This window comes from Podarcis vaucheri (assembly GCF_965113315.1).
Source record: "Podarcis vaucheri genome assembly, chromosome: 13".
Taxonomy (NCBI): domain Eukaryota; kingdom Metazoa; phylum Chordata; class Lepidosauria; order Squamata; family Lacertidae; genus Podarcis; species Podarcis vaucheri.
The window spans coordinates 13,948,094-13,971,657 of record NC_138751.1 but is presented as its reverse complement, the minus strand read 5'-3'; the positions used below and the strand labels follow the sequence as shown (position 1 = coordinate 13,971,657).

General features: G+C 41.6%; 3 protein-coding genes across 3 annotated transcripts; 2 read left to right on the top strand and 1 right to left on the bottom strand.

Moving 5' to 3' along the window:
* Positions 1-1,023: 1,023 nt before the first annotated feature.
* Positions 1,024-18,617, top strand: LOC309516490 (olfactory receptor 11H6-like; the record flags this gene model as incomplete). The annotated part of the gene is made up of 3 exons (XM_082195256.1): positions 1,024-1,125; positions 2,862-3,076; positions 17,852-18,617. The coding sequence occupies 3 exons, from the start codon at positions 1,024-1,026 to the stop codon at positions 18,615-18,617; spliced, it is 1,083 nt and encodes a 360-aa protein (XP_082051382.1).
* On the top strand, positions 10,245-14,097 carry LOC309517437 (vomeronasal type-2 receptor 26-like; the record flags this gene model as incomplete). The annotated part of the gene is made up of 4 exons (XM_082196672.1): positions 10,245-10,775; positions 11,617-11,844; positions 11,962-12,088; positions 13,196-14,097. 4 exons carry the CDS (start codon positions 10,245-10,247, stop codon positions 14,095-14,097), a joined length of 1,788 nt encoding a protein of 595 aa, XP_082052798.1.
* A 3,710-nt stretch (positions 18,618-22,327) lies between the features above and the next one.
* On the bottom strand, positions 22,328-23,287 carry LOC309516489 (olfactory receptor 11G2-like; the record flags this gene model as incomplete). Its single annotated transcript, XM_082195255.1, has 1 exon — positions 22,328-23,287. The coding sequence occupies one exon, from the start codon at positions 23,285-23,287 to the stop codon at positions 22,328-22,330; it is 960 nt and encodes a 319-aa protein (XP_082051381.1).
* Positions 23,288-23,564: the final 277 nt, after the last annotated feature.

Here is a 23,564-nt window from a genome sequence, read left to right as displayed (position 1 = left end):
ACACCAGATTCTGCTCTGTTCCAGTAACAAGAAGCCGAAAGCACCAGCCTGAAGATGACGAGTGAGACCTCGTCGAAACGTCGCACAGACACCCCGACTCTTACACGGGAAGACACCCGAAGACACCAAAACCTGCATATATATATATATATATATATATATATATATATATATATATATATGCAGGTTTTGGTATCTTCGGGTGTCTTCCCGTGTAAGAGTAGGGGTGTCTGGGCGACGTTTTGCCCAGACACCCCTACTCTTACACGGGAAGACACCCGAAGATACCAAAACCTGCATTCCTGTACCCGTGAAAATCTACGAAAGCAAATATATATATATATATATATATATATATATATATATATATATGAAATCATTGACCCAGTAGATTTGTTCATTCTTACATGTAGATGTTTCAAAGAGGAGGGGGAAAAGAAAAGAAAAGATAAAGACTAGCCTTCCTACCACTGAGTTGTCCCTCCTTTTAAAACCATTGCTTATTTATCTCTACCACCAGCCGCCCAAAAAGGAAAGGAAAGATGTTGAACCCAAGGGTCTGTATCCACATAAGACTCCAGGAAGGGAGGCTCTTTCCCTCAGTCCCTTGTGACAATTTCTTTCTATGGGACGTGATTGGGATCAGAATACCCCTTCTGTCACAATTCCGGATGACCATGAAACCTCTCCCATAGCACACTGTATCCATTTGGTTTGCTTCAACACGTCCATGCTTAGGAAGCTGAGTCCAGAAAAACAGCAATTATGTGCAGAGGTTCCCCAGTGCTTCAGTATGCCAGAGGGAGGCAATCAGTGTTTCAGCGGATACTAATGACATTGTTATGGAGGTACTCATTCCCATGAACCAATTAGATATGTGTCAGATGCATCAAAGCTGTGATATGTGAACAGGCTCACTTTTTCTTCCCTCCATGTTCCAGTATAAGACACATAGGACAGCGAGCACACAAACACAACATTTATGAGATATCTTCAGGGTGATGGTTCAATGTTTTGAATGCGATGGAGGCAAAGAATCAGTCAAAGGAGACTGAGGTAAGAATGAAAGAGAGGTGGGCCTGCATGGGTGCAGTGCCAAAATTGGTGGGCGGGGGTCGCATGAAGGTAAGAATCTGATTTGCTATAATAAACATCTTCACTCACTGTTCCAGGGATCTTTGTCTGATACCAGTTCACAGTTGTTCATATTTCATGAATTTGCTGCTTCTTCATTCTGGTTTAGAAAGCTTTGTAATTGTTTTCATATCATATGATGGAGAAACAGGAATGTCTCTTGGCTCATCCATACTGTTGTTTAATATGGATAGTAAGAACGTCCATTAATTCTCCATTGTCCATATGATGTCCTCATCTACACTGCTGCCTTCCCAAACTCTCCCCCCCCTTAATCCATATTTTCTCATACCTTCTTATGTTTGGAGTATTCTGGTATAAGAAAATCTGGTTTGAGGGAGGGGAAGCGTGTGGGAAAGCACCAATTTGGAATAGAGTGACATGGACTACGGAGAATTAATGGAAGTACAGGAAGAGTACTATTGAGAGCCAGTGTGGTGTAGTGGTTAAGAGCAGTGGACTCGTAATCTGGTGAACTGGGTTTGATTCCCTGCTCCTCCACATGCAGCTGCTGGGTGATCTTGGACTAGTTACACGTCTCTGAAGTCTCTCAGCCTCACTCATCTCACAGCTCACAGGGTGTTTGTTGTGGGGGAGGAAGGGAAGTGAGATTGTTAGTCACTTTGAGACTCCTTAGGGTAGTGATAAAGCGGGATATCAAATCCAAACTCCTCCTCCTCTTCTTCTTCTTTTCACATTAAATGACTGTATGGATGAGCTCTTCACATGGTAAAGCTGGTGGGGAGAAAGTGTTGCAGCAGTTGGGGCAAAAGGGGGTTTAGAGGCAAGTGGAGGGGCAGGAGAGAGAGAAAAAAAGCAGTTTTCTGACATCTATAAAAGCAACCAGGAGCAATCACTGAAGGTTTGCTTTTTTGCAGAACGGGAATCTGAAAGAAAACAAAACAATGAGTGTAGAGTGGTTACCACTCATTTTTTTCCTCCAACTGCACCCAATCCAATAGGTTGGAGTCTTAGAAAGGTCTACTCAGAAGGAAGCCCTATCTAGGACTCACTCACACTTCTGCTTGGTCTACCATTTCCCCCCAGGAAAACCAGCAGTTTACCACTGAATGGGATCAAATGTCAATCAGGATTTCTATGGATTGACATTAGCTCTGATTTAGTGCTAAAGAGTGGGTTTTCCAAGGGAAAGAACCTGGGCAAAGGCAAAACTGCTAGGACTCATGCCCAAAAAGCATGAGACAAGCACAAAACCACTCAGACCTGTGCTTTCTAGGCACAGGACCAGCAGAAGTGTGGATGAGCCCTTTAGTTCAGTAGGTCTCACTAAGAGCGTTGCAGCTCCAAAGTAAGCACCACTTAATGCAGAGGAACATGCATAGTTGGACTCCTAAGCACATTTAGAAAAGGTGCAGACCACACTTTTAAAACACATCCAATGCATATTTAAAGCACACAACTCTATTGTGTAATAAAGAATCCAGAAAGGGGCTGTTTCTGAAGGGAAATAATATATAGGTTCTGTTCTGTTTAGAGTATAACCAGTGAATTGAAGACATTTCCTATGAACATAACTCTGCATGCATAAACCTGACTTACTGTAAGTCTGAATCCAACACTAGGATCCAAAACACACATTGGGGGAGGAAAATGAATTATTCCGTTAACACCGCTCCCTTAAAGGGCAAACCTGCTTAGCCTATAGTCAAACAGGCAAATGATACCTGCTCTTGAAATGCAAAGGTGTTTTTGTTCTGTAATTCCAGATGGAGTTGGCCAATGGAAGTGATGTCACAGAATTCATTTTGCTGGGATTTGCAGGAGGGCAAAAGAAACATTTGTCGTTACTCCTTTTTTTGACTGTTCTTTATGTGGTCACCTTGGCTGAGAACATAATCATTATCACACTGGTGGTTCTAGACACCCACTTGTCACGAATTCCCATGTATTTCTTTCTGAGCAACTTCTCCTGGCTGGAGATGTGCTACGTATCCACCACTGTACCCCGCATGCTCTTTGATCTGGTGACCCGTCATAGGAAAATTTCCTTCCAGGCTTGTTTTCTCCAGTTCTACATCTTTTTCTCTCTTGGTGGAATGGAAGGTTTCTTTCTCTCAACTATGGCTTTCGATCGGTACTTGGCAATATGCCACCCACTACGTTACCCACAAATTATGTCCCAAAGTGCCTGTAATACCCTTGTGGCTGCTTGTTGGATTGTTGGCTTTCTGTGGTTTATTATACCAGTGAGTTTGATCTCCAAGTTGTCCTTCTGTGGACCAAATGTCATTGACCATTTGTTGTGTGATCCTGGGCCACTTCTGTCTCTGGCCTGCCCACCACTAGGAAATGTTCCTTTCATCCATCAGATTTTTGTGAAAACGGTGGTTTTCATCAACTTATCCTGCATCGTGCTGTCCTATAGCATTGTGATTTTCACTCTGATGAAAACTGCTAACCAAGGCAGTTGTAGGAAGGCTTTCTCCACAGTATCATTTCACCTAGTAGTGGTGACTATTTTCTATGGTTCTGTAGCAGGGGTATACTTAGCTGATCTAGGTGGAGAAAGCCACTCAAAAAGCCAAGTCAGAAAGGCAGCAGCACTCTTTTACACTGCCATCACACCTTTCCTTAACCCCCTGGTCTACTGTCTGAGGAATGATCAGATGAAAGAGGCAGCAAGGAAGTTGTTCAAGAGAATGAAGAAATGATGGTGAACTGGAGAACACTGATGGTGTGAAGATGTTGAGAGAAGAAAATGAAGTGGAAGACCCAACTAGTCACCCAAAGAGATAAAACTCATATTCTATTTTTTGCTTTTCAAAAATTGTATTGATTAGTTACTTAAAAAGTGCAACGTAGCAAAAAACAACAACAAATAATCCAATATGTAAACCATCATGCATCACAGGCTGGAAGGACAAAAGTACAAAGATACAACATTGCTTCAAGGGGATGATAAAGAATTAATTCATACAAAGATTTCCTTTTCAAATAATAAAGATTTAGAAAAATAAAAGTTTTCTCCAACTGTGAATTCTATTATTTTTAAGACTAAATGTTCTATATAGCCTTAAATGAACCAGCCATTTGCATATACTAATGGCACTGAGTGACCATGTGCTTCAGTATTTGTATAAAAATATAATCATGCCCCCCACTAAGTCAAACTCTGCCTTTTAGATACTTTTAGTTCAAGAAAGGCAATATGACAAACCCTTGAATATCAACAATCCAAATGATTAAGATTAAAGGTCTTCCAGGATTTGACAATAGAGCCCTGGACTGCTGTTAAGGGATAATAAGTGTGTTCTTTATTTTTGACATCTCATTCTGTTACCACATACAGATACAAAAGTGCCAGGTGAAATTATTGAGTAACTGTTTGGTTGTCAAAGAGCTCTCAGTGAATATCTTATTCCAAAATTCAGCCTCCTTTGAGCAGTCCCACCACATGTACTTATATGTACCAACTATGTGAAAGGGCCCCCACCCCAAAAATGTCCCTAGTTAAGCCATGAGAATCAGTAACTTAACGTTAACAATAACAACATGTAAAATATTAGGTCCTGTTCCATAGCAAGTCAAAGCAGGGATTTCAGATTTTCTTCCTCTGTTCTGAACTATGATGCACACCTGTTGCCTGTTCTTTCTGAAAACAGCTAAAAAGAAAATAATATAAATGAATGAACAGACATCAATGCATAAAATGTCTGTCAAATGCAGACTTCTCTTGTGATGCTCTTTTCTGAATATCTTATTATACAGAAACCCTTCATTCTTGATGTTAGTCAGCAGGAACCTTGGTATCTCTTGCCACCCAAGAGAACTTAACCATGCAATTTATATATACAGTATACCATATATATATATATGTGTGTGTGTGTGTGTGTGTATAAATGAATAAATGAATGAATGAATAACATGTCCACTTTTAAGACAAATGCAAACTTTTTCTGTGGTACTCTTTTCTTATGAATATCTCATTATACAGAAGGCCTTTTTTATGTGAATCAGTAGATGCCTCAATATCTCTTGCTATCCGGGGAGACAAAATGTCTGCAATGTCTCACAGAAATTGTAATTCTGAATAGGTGATTATCTCACTTATAATTATCTAATTAATTGTGATTACATGCTACTACTTCTTCCGGTCTCAAGGCAGCTGTAGTAACCAAGACGAAAACTACAAGATACAAGGATTCCATAACTATCCCCCATCCAATTTGGTCTGAGGGCTTTGTAAATCAGATCATGGGCATTTTAGATGGCACAGTCAGAGCCACACATCATCCTGTGTGGGGCCATTCAAATCAGGCTGTGGGACTCAGCACAGAACCCAGTTAGGTATAATGTGGAGGCAACAGAATGGGTGTAGAGAAGGAATTCTTTCACAGAAGCTACTGCCACTGGCAGTCCTGTTCTTTTTGCCTCTGGTGGCATACAAGACGCCTGACATCAAATGCAGTGTCAGCAACTCTCTTCCTATTCTCCACAAGTTCTACCAACCAGGAGATTACATCATTGCCAGCATTATAGCTCAGATATATAGATTTTCCATTCCAATCTCTTTCAGAAAACCGCCTTCTAATGACATCTTTGAAGGCACTGTGTAAGGCTTTGCTGTTTTTCTTTTTTAAAAAGTTCCTTTATAATGTGATATATCTGTCCTAGCTATGCCACATTACCCCTCAGCATTTTGATGACCCTACTGTTTTCTGCTTAGGAGTGTTAAGTATTTAAGAATTTCCAGGTTGTAGTGAAGGAACTGTGAGAGAGCTGTGACTGGGGTTGAGTATTAATTTTTAAATTTTGGTCCTTTTTATTTTTGAGCAACTATGTTTACTGCTTTCTCTGGATTGTTACTTTAATATGGTCATATTTTCTGAGAAAGTATTGATAAGTGGAAATTGCTGTCATTCAAAGGTACACAGGTACACAGGAGGTCACTTTTTCAATGCCTGGCATCTTGAGATAGGGATGGGAAAGTTTCTTTAATAGAAACGTCAGATATCCACAGACAGCCAATGTAGACAATATGTCAGCTTCTTGGTTTCCTAAGTTGTATTTCATTTCATTTGATTTCTATCTGATCCCATTTTGAACAGCAACTCTACGGGTCATAGTCAACTAAAGCAATTGAAATCAAGAAAATTGGGTTACTTTTTTCAGTTTATGTAATTAAAGTCCTCCAACCCCTGGAAATTTCAAAGATCCAGACCCAGAATACTGTATCAGCATTTTGCAGGTGAAAACAAAATATAAAAGTACAGATGCATGTGACAATATTTCATAATGCTTATCTAGATCAGAACCATTATACTATAATGTATTCAGTAATAATGCATTTAACTGAAGAGAAGCATATGTCACATTCAGAAAAAAATCCACTATCACAGTGCAAGTAACTCTAATTACAGGATGATGACCCAGATCTATCAGCATAGTCTGGCCTTGATATTTGCTTTAAAAGAGATCAATGAAAATCCCCAGATTTTACCTAACATCACCTTGGGCTTTCATATCTATAATAGCTATTTTGACACAAGATGGACCTATCAAGCATCATTGGAACTTTTCTCTACACTGGAAAGATTCACCCCCAACTACAAATGTGATAGTCAGAACAATCTAGGAGCAGTCATTGGGGGACCTATCTCTGAAGTCTGTCTCTACATGGCAGATACCCTGTGCATCTATAAAATTCCTCAGGTATGCAGACAGTAGGAAAGATAAAGAAACCATTTGCTCATCTGTTTACTTATAAAGGTTTTCCTTTTAACAGTTGTATTTGCAAGTGAGGCTTCCAGAAGTAAGACTATATGAAAAGTCCTACTGAATCAGGCCACAAACCTACCTAGCCATGAATTCTTTATTCAAAGAGGCCAACAAAATACCTTGAGGAAGTCCACAAGCAGGACATGAGTGCAACATCACTGTCCACATTTGGCGGTTCGTATCCCCACGGCAGGGTGAGTTCCCGTCTTTCGGCCCCAGCTCCTGTCCACCTAGTAGTTCAAAAGCACTCTTAAGTGCAAGTAGATAAATAGGTACCGCTTTATAGCGGGAAGGTAAACGGCGTTTCCGTGTGCTGCGCTGGTGCTGGCTCGCCAGAGCAGCTCCGTCACGCTGGCCACGTGACCCGGAAGTGTCTCCGGACAGCGCTGGCCCCCGGCCTCTTAAGTGAGATGGGCGCACAACCCTAGAGTCAGACACGACTGGCCCGTACAGGCAGGGGTACCTTTACCTTTATCTAATTCAAGATGCTGTATGCTTGTACAGTGGTACCTCGGGTTAAGTACTTAATTCATTCTGGAGGTTCGTTCTTAACCTGAAACTGTTCTTAACCTGAAGCACCACCTTAGCTAATGGGGCCTCCCGCTGCTGCTGCCGCGCCGCCGGAGCACAATTTCTGTTCTCATCCTGAAGCAAAGTTCTTAACCCGAGGTACTATTTCTGGGTTAGCGGAGTCTGTAACCTGAAGCGTCTGTAACCCAAGGTACCAGTGTACATAAGATCCCACAGTTAAGATGTATTCAATTTGATTGCCAAAACCTTTAACATTTTAAGGTATTACCTTGGAAAAACTCAGACATATAAAATATATAACTGAAAATGAGATCTTTCATGCAACACTATCAAATTAATAGCAAATCCCAACATATAGTAAAAAAGGATTATCCAGATGATCAGCAAATATATTGCTTTCAGTAAAGTTGTGCCCAGTCAGGGTTCCAAGCATGCAAAAAATAAAAGAGAACATTAACAATGTGCAAAGGACCTTAAGCAGAGTCCTGGAATCCTGTGACAATTGAATTGTGTTTTAGCCTGCAAAGGTACAACACTAACTTGAAGAGGAGAAAGTGAATAATATATGAAAAATTATGAACTACACTTCCTCGGCATATTGGAAGTAAATCATATTATTTCTATGGATTGCATGAGGAATTAACTCTATTATATAAATAACTTTTTATTATAACTAACCTATCAACCAAAAGTTGCTAATTGAATAAGAGCAATGAGGAAGAACACTTACTTTTTAGGTTTTGGAATTTAAGAAAGCTAATATTTAAATTGATGAGAGATAAGGAGAAAGAATTTTAATGCAATGGATTGATGTTTCTGGGCTCTTCTCTCATTTGCCAGATGTGAGGTTTACATTTCTTAGAAGAGGGTGACTTCCAACATACAACACTGAGTGGCTTCACAAGTTTTTGTTTCTTCTTCTTCTTCTTCTTCTTCTTCTTCTTCTTCTTCTTCTTCTTCTTCTTCTTCTTCTTCTTCTTCTTCCTAATCCACAATAATATTTGCCCCAATAATAATGTATTTAAGGTGTCTGTAATTTCTCTGTAGCAAAGTTCAGGGCCTCCCTTTCTCTCTCTTGCAGCAGCAGCATCCCTGTTTGATTACCTATTGGCCACTGTTTTCATGAATTTGACCTCAATGAGAAATTTCTCAAAGCAAATAATAATAATATGATGGGAAAATACTGCATTTTTTGCTTGCAACGAACAATCTCTATGTCTGACTGTTATGAGGACTTCTAGCATTTTTCTTGCCCATCATGTTAGTAAGATTTATTTTTTTAAAAAAAAATAATTCCTGCTGTATCTTCTGTAGTGTCTCAGAATATTAAATTTAAATTATCCTCTTACATTTTAGAAAGATTAGATTTTCCCCCACACTCAGTTCTGTAGCTTCATTTGGAGTTATTTCTATTTTTTTTGTGTGTGTTTTCTGACTTATTTTTGTAGATGATTTTTAACAGCATTAAAGGCTTTCCCCCACTCTGTAAATAAAGAGGTGTGGGGACTTTGTTCTTTGTCATTAACTGCTTCCACCATCACTGTTGCAGAAGTGATCTCTCTGTGTTCAGGCTTCTCCCCCTTCTTGGCCAGTTTGTGTACATTGTTCCTACCTCAATTCTCCATATAAGATTATAGGAAGATTATAGGAATAGGAGACTCATAGTTACGAAGTTTGATGCATTTGTATGCAAGAACAAATAAATCCTTAAGAAGATGAACAATTCCATTTAAATTGATGAAATCAGTTATAAAAACAGGGGTCAGAGCCGCTTAGCCAAAGGCTAGATGTACTAGATTTAAATTAAGGAGGAGAGCAAAGGAGAATAAACTCTTTCCCTCAGACAGTTTGTTGTACATTAATATGCACCATTCAAGAGCTCGGAATATAGAAGAGGATTTAAATCATGGCAAAACTAATTCCATAAAGAAAGCATTAAAAAAGAAAAGGTAAAGGACCCCTGACAGTTAAGTCCAGTCACAAACGACTCTGGGGTTGTGGTGCTCATCCGGCTTTACTGGCCAAGGGAGCCGACATTTGTCTGCAGACAGTTTTCTGGGTCATATGGCCAGCATGACTAAGCTGCTTTGACATGCTTTCGAACTGCTAGGTTGGCAGGCCCTGGGTCTGAGCAACAGGAGCTCACCCAGTTGCGGAGATTCGAACCTTTGACCTTCCGATTGGCCAGCCCTAGGCTCAGTGCTTTAGACCACAGTGCCACCCATGTCCCAAAGAGAGCAGAGGGGGGAAATATGTCATCTGATAGGGACAAAGCACAGGGAAACTCTTCCCTCATTTGCAAAAGGCACTGCTTAAATTTGCAACTTCTGTTTTGACGTCTGACATAGACTCCAATTCAAAGATGCTCTCAATTCTCATTGGGACCTGGCTCCACTTCCCACCTGAACTCACCTGCCATGCACACATTAAAATAGATATCAAATAGCTGGATGGTAAGTGATAATATAAAAAATGAAAATATTAAAGTATTTGCTAAACTCTAGGTCCACACTCTGTGGGCTGCTGAAGTAACAACCAGTAACAATCAGCAGAGTGCTCACCTAACCTCCCTGAACTTGAGTCATTGCAATGTTTCAGGTGGGGAGGCAGGTGGGAGTGTCATATTGACTTCATCAGTGTATCTGCACTGCACAAATCTTACTGCTGCTTCACCCTGCTACTCACCTTTCCAGAACATCATGGAATCTCTGAGCACACTTGTCCTACTCTGCTGGCCACTACAGGTCTCCTCACTTCTTAACTTTTTAAATTTCCATTAGATCATATATGGCTCTCCTGTGGTGATAGATAAGAAAACCCAAGCTGCTTTCTATCTCCAAATGTTCCCAAATTTGAAGCTTCAATATGAGACAATTCTCCACATACTGCTATATTTCAAGTGGACATGGATTGGAGTAATTTCTCGGCATGATGACAATGGAGAGAGGTTTGAACAGAATATTATCCCCATGTTTGCCCAGAAAGGTATCTGCTTTGATTTCATAGTAAGACTTCTCAAAGTGTCTTTTTCCAGTACTATTAATGATATGGTGGGAGATGTAATTGAGAAGACTGAAATCATTATGAAGAGCACTGCCATTGCATTGGTCATTCATGGTGAAATAGAGACCATGCTCATCCTGAGGATATTTTCTAAGGCTTCAGCATATGAGCATATATCAACAAAGAGAAATGGTAAAGTCTGGATAATGACAGCTGAGATGGAGTTCACTTCCATTCCTCTTCAAAGAGATTGGGACATAGACTTCCTACATGGTGCTATATCCTTTGCTGTTCACTCCAGTGAAGTTTTAGGATTCCAGAAATTTCTTCTGATGAGAAACCCCACTTCAGAGAAGGAAGATGGCTTCGTTAGGGTTTTCTGGGAGCAGGCATTTGGGTGTCTGTTCCCCAGAGCTATGGTAGACCTACAGAATGAAGAAATCTGCAGTGGAGAGGAGAAGTTGGAGACTCTTCCTGCATCTGTTTTTGAAATGAGCATGACTGGCCACAGCTTGCAGTGTTTACACAGCTGCCTTTGCAATAGCACATGCATTGCAGGCAATGGATTCATCTAGATACAAAGGCAGAATGATAGTAGATGGAGGAGTAAAGCTTCAACATCAAGAATTATGGAAGGTAATGTCCCGAATACACCAAGAACAAAGGAAGGATCCCGCTCGATCAGTACAGAGCTTTCCTTTACCAGCCAACCAGATAGCAATAGTATTCTCCCACTGTTTTTCCCTAGGGCCTGGTTTTCAGATGCATGATGTCTCTGTTTCCTGAGAATGTATAAAGCAGCATTGAATACTAGCAATAGATTTCCTGCTTCCTTCATGAATTTGCTGAAGCCCAAGGTCTCGCCAGATTCAAATGATTATAAAAATAATTGAAAATCTGTGTAAATTCCAAAAAGACATGACGATGAGCATGGTGTAGAGTATTGTTGTCCCTGCCTTCCACCACAGCAGGTTGAGTGATATGGCTGTGGATGCAGTGGTGGCTATTCCTCCCTGTCATATCCTGCTGCTGCCCTGCAGGGTTAAGATTGCTTTACTAATTACTACCTCAAGGTGGTATGTGCACATCTTCTCTCTATATTTACGATTATCAGGCATAAAGTTTTTCAAGAGTTTGGAATAAAGTGGGAATGATCCACAGCCTTTGACATATCCATTGACTTTTTTTCTTTATCCCCTCTTTCTTTAGCTTAACCACTTTGTTAAGAGAATAGTATTTAATAATACTGTTGGGGAAAAGGTTTCCTTCAATGAAAATGGAGAGCTAGAGGCTGGATTTGATATTATAAACTGGATCACATTTCCAAATCAGTCCTTTCAGAGAATCAAAGTGGGAAATATAGACTCCATGGCTCCCCAAGAAGAAGTGTTGAGGATTTGGGATGAAGACTTCGTGTGGCCCAGCAGTTTTAACCAGGTGAGGTCCATTCGTATTTTGCACCATATCCATTACTTCCAGAGGTATTCCCAGTTCCCAGTGTTGATATACAAGCTTGCAAAAGAGAAAACCTTCTCTTCTTTCATTTATGGACAGGTGCAGCCCCTTTCTCTTTGTAATGATAAATGCCCTTTGGGTTACCATAAAGCAAAGAAGGAAGGGGAGCCATTTTGCTGCTATGATTGCATTCTGTGTCCACAAGGGAGGTTTTCCAACCAGATGGGTAAGAGACATCATGTACACAGCCTATCAAATGTACTGTCATTCAGGTATTCAGACATTCAGTAAAGTTTATGGTTCCTCATATGAGGATACAGCCTGAAAAACTTAGCAATAGCAGTCCCAAGTCATTCAGAGCTGGTCATTATTTACACCAAACAGGAAGGAGAGAAAAACAAACCACCACTCATTCAGAAGAAGGAGGTATAATGTTTATTTTGGAAAAAAAGCATGATTGCAGAATTGGAACACAATTCTTTTTGACAAACCCTTTTCTTTTAAAGAAAAAACACAAAGGGACTGAGCACGTTCAATGTCCAAAGAATGATCTGGTGAGAAGTCATGGAAAATAGAAAAAAGAAAGAATTATAAATTTATATTGTTATATCAGAGCTTTTCAAGCTTTTCATATTGTTGGCACACTTTAGACATGCATCATCATTTCGTGACACAGGAATTCAGTTTTACTAGCAAACTGGAGATTAAACTAACCCCTTATAAGATATAGAGACACATACATAAATTCTAATAATGAAATGTATGGGGACACAACATATCTTTTGATCTGCCCGCTTCGTTTCCAACCCCAGGAGGAGTGTGTGGAGCATTCACTTGACACACCTACACACTGCAGCTGACACACTAAAGTGTCACAACACACAGTTTGGAAAACTCTGCTGTATATTTAAAAAAAGTGTTTGGACCCATATGTGGATGGGAGTATAACTATATATTGAATTTTGCACATCTATAAATGTGCAACACAATCTTTTTAGGGATCTATTTAAACATTATTTAATCTACTGTATTTTTCGCTCTATAACACGCACCCGACCATAACACACACGTAGTTTTTAGAGGAGGAAAATCCGTAGGCATGCCACCCGCAGGCATTCCCTCCATAACACGCACAGACATTTCCCCTTACTTTTTAGGAGGAAAAAAGTGAGTGTTATGGTGCAAAAAATACGGTACTTAGGGATCAATCTATTTCTAGCCAATGAAAGTTTGACATTTGTAAGTCTGATATTTCATATTACTACATCACAACAACACAAATTCTGCTGCAACATATAGAAACCTGATCACGCTGTTTGTTGTTTCTTTTCAGACATGGATGAATGCCTTCAGTGCCCAGAAGATCATTACCCAAACATGGAACGGGATTCATGCATGCCAAAGGACATCAGTTTCTTGTCTTATGGAGAACCTTTGGGGATTGCTTTGGCAGTTCTTGCTCTTTCCCTTTCTTTCACCACAGCTTTGGTGCTTTGGGTCTTTATTAAACACAGAGACACTCCCATCGTTAGAGCCAACAACCGGAACCTCACCTATATTCTCCTCACCTCCCTCTTTCTCGCCTTCCTTTGTGCTTTGCTATTCATTGGTCGACCTGAGAAAGTGACGTGTCTCCTTCGACAAACAGCATTTGGCATCATCTTTTCAGTGGCAGTTTCTTGTGTGTTGGCCAAGACAATCATTGTGGTCCTTGCTTTCAGGGTCACCAAACCAGGTTCCAGGATGAGGAAATGGGTGGGGAAACAACAGGCCACCTCCATTGTTCTTTCCTGCTCCCTGATTCAAGCTGTTCTTTGTTGTGTATGGCTGGCAACATCTTCCCCATTCCCAGATTTTGATATGCACTCTGTGACTAAAGAAATTGTTCTGCAATGTAATGAAGGCTCTGTCACCATGTTCTACTGTGTCTTGGGCTTTATGGGCTTGCTAGCCATTGTCAGCTTCACTGTAGCCTTCCTAGCTAGGAAGTTACCAGACAGTTTTAATGAAGCCAAGTTTATCACCTTCAGCATGCTGGTATTTTGCAGTGTTTGGCTGTCCTTTGTTCCCACCTATCTGAGCACAAGCGGAAAATATATGGTGGCTGTGGAGATCTTCTCCATCTTAGCCTCCAGTGCTGGTTTACTAAGCTGTATATTTTCCCCAAAGTGTTATATTATTCTGGTGAGGCCTCAGCTGAACAGCAGGGAGCAATTAAGAAGAAGAAAGGATTGACATATCTAACATTCTGTAGCCCTTATACATCTTAAATCAGCTGTGATAAACCAATGGGATATTTGCAGCTATTTTTATTCCCTCGATAAAATGTAAATGGAATGCAATCTGTATGTTTACTTGAGGAATAATTCTTTATAAATCTGTGATATATTTTTCTTAAATCCTCTGTTCTAACATATCTGAGCATATAAGGATAATATACAGAATGGCCTCCAGTGCTGGGTTATTGGAATTCATATGTTCCCCAAAATGTTTTTTTATTGTGTCAAGGACTGAACTGAACAAAAGGCAGCAGCTTAGAAAAATAAAGAATTGACGCAACTGTCTTGTTCATTATCATATTCAATTGCCACCATCACGTTATATTTTAATTGGAATGGAGGTCTAAATCACTGTTTGGCTTTTTCTGCCAATTTTGAATATTTGAAAAACAATGTTCTTCCCTAGAGGCTTGGATCTTTCAAGTTATTCAAAACTATTTCAGTTGCATGGTGCCTGAGGTGATATACTTGATAGTTTTAGAAAGTGTATGACCTGGTAAATCTATAGCCAGCTGCAGGGTATGTCACCTAATATAAAGTTAATTTCTGGAGCTGTAAGGGTTTTTTTAGGGGGTTTTTTATTTAAAAAATCCTTTAATTTGTAAACCCCATTGATTCCAATCTGGTGAATGAGCATGATCTACTTGCTCTGCAGAATGAGAAATGTTTAGCTATCGGGAGTAGGAGTGCATCAAGAGGTAGCAGTTTTGCCTTCCATTCTTTCTATACCATCAAATCTGACTTCAGAAAGGTTGGTTATGCCTGAAGGTCCCAGGCCACAGAGAGGTTAGGCTGGCCTCAACTAGAGCCAGGGCTTTCTCGGCTGCAGCTCCAATCTGGTGGAACACTCTGTCACAAGAGACTAGGGCCCTGCGGGACCTGACTTCTTTCCGCAGGGCCTGCAAGACAGAGCTGTTCCACCAGGCCTTTGGTCAGGGCGCAGCCTGACTCCCTCCTCTGGCAGCCTGCACAGAATTTTGCTTAACGGTTGCCATCAATTTGATTTTAATTAATTTTTATAATGAAATGTTTTTAGAATGTTGGATTATTTGATTGTTGTTAGCCACCCTGAGCCCGGCTTTGGCTGGGGAGTGCGGGATATAAATAAAAATTTATTATTATTATTATTATTATTATTATTATTAGTTCATGGCTGTTGTTTTTTGTTAAGGGAGTGATTGTAGAAAATCTCAAACTCTACCATCATCCATTTTAAATTATGGAACCTGAAGCTTGCAGGTTCAAAAGAATATTATGTAAATGAGCAGACTCTCTACACCACTTAAGATTAGGTACTGCAAATCTTCAATAAATTGACAGTTTTATTTTCAACCCCTTTTCCAACGATCCCTAACATGAAATTAATTCACAGCTGCCACACATGGCTCCACAATTTTACCAAGCTGAATACTAACAAGCCAACATCTCTTTCCATGCCAGTTCACACCTAATTAGTGTATATGTGAAGTTGGGATTTTTGGTCCCAATGTGCATCAATTTACTCTTGTTTACATTGAGTTACATTTCTGCCCCTCCTCAATTTAATGCACATTTATGCAGTGGGAAAAGACTCTTTTGGAGCTCCTCACAATCCCCTTTTGTTTTTACCACCCTGTGTCTTCAACTCAAAATAACAGACAATTGCCTGTGTGGAATTACCCATATTTCACTATAGCAAATGAAGATGTTCCATCCCAAAAGAGAGTTTGTTTAAGTGGCTAATGAGAACGTTCCTTAGAGACACATCTCCAAGGGCTGCTGAATATTTAGCAGCAGCATTCAAGCGTTAGTCCACAGACAAGTCTACCATCTCCTTCTAAACGACACAGGAAGCAACTATATATTTCTTTTGCACAATCTGTGAACTCCGACACAGCCAAGGTGGTCAGCCTTCTGCTGGAGGGATTGATTCCTTACATGCTACTGAGGTACATAAATTGATACCTTTAACAAGGTAAAGGAGACTGTGGTAAGAGACCAGAGGGGACGTATTTCAATGAGTAGCCCTATTCAGAAAGATTATGGGCAAGGAAATGTTGACACACCAATATGGAGCATCATCTAAGAGAAAAAGGAAAGTAGGAGAGAAATATCTTTACTTACTTACTTATCTATTTATAGCATTTGTACGCCGGCTCCCTTGGCCAATAAAGCGAGATGAGCACCGCAACCCCAGAGTCAGTCATGACTGGACCTAATGGTCAGGGGTCCCTTTACTTTTACTTTACCATACTCATAATCTAGAAAAGATCCCAGAGAAGTTTACAGAACAATGACAGCAGCAGCAACAACAACAACATCATCAACAACATCACCATCATCATAATGCAAGAGGGTCTCAGAGGGAGGGAGGGAGAAACAAGTACAAGGCTCTCAGATGAATTCCTCAGAATTGTTATCCAACAGCATACAGAGTGCTAAAACTTGTCCACCCCTGATTTCTTACTAAATCAGGATGGTTCACAACAACAAAAAATACACAATAAGAACACAAAATACATAATACATAAACAAACAAACAAACAAACAAACAAACAATACACTAGCACTAGATTCATACACACATAAAAAGAAATGACTATGTTGATGACAACAGATGCTTAAGGAAGTCCACTCCTATGGACTAAAAGGATGTTTCAAAGAAATAAGAACATAGGTAGTCAACAGGATGCACTTCAGATGATGGACTACAACTCTCATGATCCTGGACCATTGGTTATCTTGGCTGGAGCTGATGGGAGTGGGGAGCCCAACATAATCTGGGAAGTGCCATTTAGATATTCCATGTTCTCACATACCAATCTGATAATGATATGGTGACGCACATTTCAGCGGTCATAGGTAAGTTTAGAATACTTGGGAAGGGCCATAGTTCAATGGTAGACCAACTGCTTTGCATACAGAGTATCTCTGGGGCACCTCACTGGAAACCTCAGAAACTGCTGCCCATCAGTGTGGACCATTTTGAGGAAAAAGGACCAATGGCCCAACTTGTTATAAGGCAGCTTCCTATATTCTTCTGAAACTTTACATATTTTGGTCCTAAGAGGTATAATTCAGTTATAATTTAGCTACCTACCTGTATATCTGTCTTTAAGTCTTTATCTATGTGCTATTGACTGCTTTATTATGTTCATAATTTAGAGAATCTTCTGATTAAGTGGCCTATGATTTCCCCCTCAAAAAATAAAGATAAATTAAATGGATGCAACACAATTACTTGTTATGCCTCATAACTGATATGCAATCTCAAGAATAAGTATATGTAATCTAAAATGAAGGAGGCAGAATATTCTGCTGCCCTCCTTAAAAGTAGCATGCCTGGTTAGTCTTTGCTTTTCAATGAAAGCAGAGAGGGAGACGCTGGTTTGTAGTAGTGTTTTCCTCTCAGCGTAAGGATTTATTCCCTCAGCACACACTATACTCAAATGATAAGCTTGCTGAGTCTACAGGCAGACAGGGAGATGATACTCGCTCTTGGTATGTGACTGTGTTTCTGCTTTGTGATTGCAGATGGAGATGGCCAATGGGACTGATGTCACAGAATTCATTTTGCTAGGATTTGGAGGTGGGCCAAAGAAGCATTTGCTGCTCCTCATTTTTTTGACCACTTTTTATGTGCTGACTTTGGCTGAGAACATGACCATTATCACCTTGGTCGTTCTAGACTCCCACTTGTCACGACTTCCGATGTATCTCCTTCTGGGCAGCTTCTCCTGGCTGGAGATATGCTATGTGAGCACCACTATACCTCGCATGCTCTTTGACCTAATAACCCTTCATGGGAAGATCTCTTTCCAGGCTTGCTTCCTCCAGTTCTACATCTTTTTTTCTCTTGGTTGCACTGAGGACTTCTTCCTCTCTGCCATGGCTTTGGATCGGTATTTAGCCATATGCCACCCACTGCGTTACCCACAAATTATGTCCCAGAATGCCTGCTATGCCCTGATGGCTACCTGTTGGATCCTTGGCTTCCTGTGGAACATTGTCCCAGTGACTTTGATCTCCAAGATGTCCTTCTGTGGACCAAACGTCATTGACCATTTGTTGTGTGATCCTGGGCCACTTCTGTCTCTGGCCTGCCCTCCACTAGGAAATGCTCCTTTCATCTATCAGATATTCGTAAATGCTGTGATTTTGGGTAACTTATTGTGTGTCATTCTGTCCTATGGTGCAGTGATTCTCTCTCTGATGAAAACCTCTAGCCAAGGAAGTCGTAAGAAGGCTTTCTCCACCATATTCTTCCACCTAATGGTGGTGACGATTTTTTATGGTTCTGTGGCAGGGGTATACTTAGCTGCTCCAGGTGGAGAAAGCAACTCAGAGGTCACAAAGGCAGCAACAGTCTTTTATGCTGCCGTCACACCTGTCCTCAACCCACTGATCTACTGTCTGAGGAATGATCAGATCAAAGAGGCAGCAGGGAGGTTGTTGAAGAGAATGGAGAAATGTTGGTGCCCTGGAGAATATCGATAGTGTAAAAATTTTGGAAGAAAAAAAGAAGGAGAAGCAGAACACCAGCCCTCCACAATCAAAATTGTGGTAGGTTGGGCTGTTGCACTTATTATAGCAGATGGGTGTATCACATTTCTGAAATATATAATTTTTTACATGGAATTCTTGCTGCTAGAAGTATGATGCATTGGCCAGTTTATACTAGCATGGTTTTGTCTTTGTCTTTGTTTTACTTAAGAGAATATTCAAAAATGGTATTTCCTGTATGTGTCACAAAGCAAGAGGGTTAAGACAGAAACTTTGTGCCCCAGAGGGAAGGCACAGATTAAGGAAGCAGCTACCAGCAAGTGGCTCAGCACAAACAGTACAGAGACTGAGCAGGAGGGAGAGAAAGAGAATGCCAGCTGGTTTAAATAAAGCCCATCATTTTCTGTTACTCCTGCCTGATTATTATAAAAAGTGCATATAATGATAATTAGCACAACTCGAAACATTCTCTACTTTCAGTCTTGCTTTGAATATGTTTCCTTCAAGTGCTGAACTTGGGATGGGCTGTGCCAATTGTTTTGTAACCAAATCACACCCACCACAATGAACAAAAGGGAGGTATCTGGATAATTGGCAAAGTATGGAAAACGTAGAAGGTGGGGGATAAAAACAAGAGGTGGGGCAGGGGCAGGGGGGTAAAGGTTAAAGTTTAATATGCATAACATGTAACGTTTGTATGCATGCACTGAAGTTAAAATTTATGTAGAGATTTGCACTCTGGCGATCTTCAAAAAGACACCAGGAGGGCACACCACACATGTGACATCATGTATGTGGGATGCCTGTCCCCCCCCCCCCATGTTGTGCCCAACTTGACGCGCCTAAGATTGAAGGGCAGTATACAAATTTTAAATACTACTACTAATACTACTACTTACTAATGTTATTAATGGCTACTAGACACTATGGCTGCAGTCTCCCAACACTGTTGTGTTGCTGGAAGACACAAATGGGGAGAGTTGTTGTTATGCTTATGTGTTTACACAGAGGCATCTGCTTGGTCCGTGAGAAGAGGATGCTAGTCTACATGGGCCCCTGGACTGATCCAGTTAAGTTCTTATGTTCTGTGCTGTATCAATCAATCAATCGATTGATTGATTGATCTGTGCTGTTTAACATCTACAGTGTATGAAACCACTTATTGAGGTCCTCTAAAGATATAGAGCAAATAGAAAAGAGTACTTGGGTACATTAACATGGATATTAAATCTAACGAATTAGTAACATTTATTTATTTATTTATTTATTTATTTATTTATTTATTTATTTATTTATTTATTTATTTAGTCCAGTCCACCTCATGATCACTTAATGTCTGCAGATCTTGAAGCTGTTTACAATAAAGAAACATTTTAAAATGTAATCCAAATCTATAAATATACAATGAGCACAGTTTCAAATGATTTTTTTATTAAGAAAAATTGCAAAATATTACACAATATACACAATTTTAAACTGTTCATGCTTATATCGCAGCCAGATGGATCACTTCACAACAATGAAAGGCCTAAGTTTGGATATGTGTATGTTTGTGTGTATGTCTATAGAGTGGTACCTCGGGTTAAGAACTTAATTCATTCTGGAGGTCCGTTCTTAACCTGAAACTGTTCTTAACCTGAGGTACCACTTTAGCTAACGGGGCCTCCCGCTCCCGCTGTGCCACCACCACACAGTGGCGTAGCGTGGGGGGTGCCAGGGGTGCCGGCCGCACCGGGCGCAACATCTGGGGGGGGCGCGAGTCCAGAGGGAAGGGACAAGTTCCTTCCTCCGCCAGGGTCCCCGCCGCCACCGCCAGCCTTGCGCCCCTAGTGTGTGCGCGCCCCCCGCCGCCGCTGCGGCTGCGCTCCACTCACTGCTCGCAGGAGGAGCAGCCGCTGCAGCAGCGCCGACGCTGCCACCGACGCCGGGCACGGGCAGCCTCCGCACCCCGACGCCGACGCCATCCCCTCGGCCCAGCCACAGGCGGCGGCTGCTTCTGCCGACTGGGAGGGAGGAGAGCTCCGAGGGGCCTCACTGCGCCTAAACCCTCCGAGAGGAAGCTGGCGGGCGGGCGAGGGTCTCCCGGCAGAAGGGGGCGCCGCTGGCTCCGGCTTTCAGCGCAAGTCTCAGCCGCGGGGGGAGGGGGCGAGGACGGAGCACGGCTGGAAGCCCCCGGACCCGGCCGGGAGGAGGAGAGGCACTCGCCAAGCCCAGATCTGGAGCTCCACCTACAGCCCAAGGAGAGGGGGGGCGGGGAGGCGCCCGAGGCTTCGGCTGCCTCAGCCCACGGGGGCTCCGCAAATAATAAATGTAATAAATTCCTGCTGAGCCTTTGGGGGGGGTCCTTGGCTCCTTCGCTTGCCCCCAGCCACAGTGGCGTAGCGTGGGGGGGTGCAGGGGGCGGGCGCAACATCTGGGGGGCGCGCGCTCGCACTCAAGTGCTAAAATCCATGGGTTAGGGGGCGCAAATTACTTGCCTTGCCCCGGGTGCTGACAACCCACGCTACGCCACTGCCACCACACAATTTCTGTTCTCATCCTGAAGCAAATTTCTTAACCCGAGGTACTATTTCTGGGTTAGCAGAGTCTGTAACCTGAAGCATCTGTAACCTGAAGTGTCTGTAACCTGAAGTGTCTGTAACCCGAGGTACCACTGTATCTATATAGGCTTATAGCCATTCCAGAACAGTTAACCCACCAAAAAGATTTATTCAAGGGACAATCAATACCAGGCCTATTCTTAGTGTAGCATCACTTTACCCTTTATACAAATAAAAGAGACTCTGCAAAACACCCACCCACCACAAATTACAGTATACACAGATTTGGAACAAAGACTAAACATAAGTGATAAGAACTAGAAATTGACAGAGGTTTTCTCATCCAATAACAGCTCACTAGGATGATGCAAAGCGTCTATCTGTGCTTCCTGTTGCACCTGTTAAGAAAATCAGTGACCCTGTCTGCTTTATGCCAACATCCTCACTGTTTCCATAAGCCCCCCGGGAGATATGTACCAAAAACCATCATTTTACAATGACATTTTTTTTGTTATTAAAGTGAAAATAATTAGAATTTACTCCAAATGCAGGGTGGGGGTCCTCAGTTACACTCCTCTTCCCAAGTCACACTCTCACTAACCCTGCTTCACACCCCAAGTGTTTTTCCCTTGATGGAATATTTCCTTGAACTTAGCTGATGCCTCCTTCTTGTTTAGCTGGAGAACAGAGAAGGTTGTGTGAATGTGTATGGAAACTAACCCACAATACAAAGCTAGAATTCACATTCAGTGCTCTGCCTGCTTTCACCCTGCCCTGCCCACTCCCATGTGCTCCTGTGGAAGCTTGACAAGAAAGCAACACAGCCTTTGGTCTGAATAGGCTTCCACAACCCTGATGTTATCAAGGGTGGTGAGATTCATTTCATTATAATTTAGCAACTGGCCATCAGACAAATTGTGAAAAATCCCAACAAATGGTTTGGGGTTTCTTCTTAAAGCTAAGAACTGAACTGCCTTGTTGGGGAATGTGGTCATCAGGTAACTATGAACTCATTCCTGATTTCTTACCATACCTTAGGTTGTTTTGGTGTGCTGTGCAAAACACATCAGCAGAGAAAGTTGCTTCTCTCTATCCAGCTCTGTACATATCAGCTGTACATACTTGGGTGCTTTGCTTTGTTGTTGTTGCCTTCTCTCCACACTTTTAAGTTGTTTGCTTTCTCCCCAGTGACCTCACCTTTCTCCTCAGCAACCTGCCCACTGCCTCTTTCACCTGATCATTCCTCAAGCAGTAGATCAAAGGGTTGAGAAAGGGTGTGATGGCTGTGTAGAAGAGGGTCACTGCCTTGGTGACCTCTGACTGGCTTTCTCCACCTGGAATCAAGTACATCCCTGCAACCGAGCCATAGAAAAGTGTGACCACCACAATGTGGAATGATATGGTGGAGAAGGCCTTCCTATGATTACCTTGGCCAGAGGTTTTCATCAGGGTGAGAATTACAGTGCTGTAGGACAGCACAACAAAGGAGACATTGCCTATAATCAGACCATTGAGGCAAATCTGGCTGAAGAGGGGAGCATTTCCGAGTGGCGGGCATGCCAGGGCCAGAATTGGTCCAGGATCACACAAGAAGTGGTCAATGGTATTAGATCCACAGAAGGACAACAGGGAGATCAAAACTGCTGGGACAAGGTACCACAGGAAACCAACAACCCAACATAGAGCTACCAGAGTGTAGCAGAAGTGTGGGGACATTATGTGTGGGTAGCGTAGTGGGCAGCAGATAGCCAAGTACCGGTCCAAGGCCATAGTTGAGAGGAAGAAGCATTCAGTACAACCAAGTGAAAAGAAAATGTAGAACTGGAGGAAGCACTCATGGAAAGAAATGACCCCATAAGGGGAAGCTAGGTCAAAAAGCATGCGAGGCACAGTGGTGGATACGTAGCACATCTCTAGCCAGGAGAAGTTGCTCAGTAGAATATACATGGGAAGTTGAGCCAAGTGGTTGTCTAGAAACACCAGTGTGATAATGGTGATGTTCTCTGCCAAAGTGAGCATGTAGAGAATGGTGAAAAAAATGAGGAGCAGGAACCGTTTGTGCTGTCCAATTCCAAATCCCAGCAAAATGAATTCCTGGACAGAAGTTGTATTGTCCATCTCCATTTGGAATCAGATGGATGAATGATCACTCTAAACTGCATACAGGTTATGTCTGCCTTCTTGTCTCTCTGTTACCATTGAAAGACAGAGGAAAAGTGATGCCTCCAACTTCTCTTTCAGATCACAGTTGATTATAAAAAGTAAACATGGTAAATGTATTCAGAATAGTTTGGCTTGGGTTAGTGTAATCATGAACATATCTAAGCTTGACCCCTTGACCCTTATTGTGAATATTGTTCACAGTCTTATAGAAGTATCGTCACTTGGCTACTGGAACCTG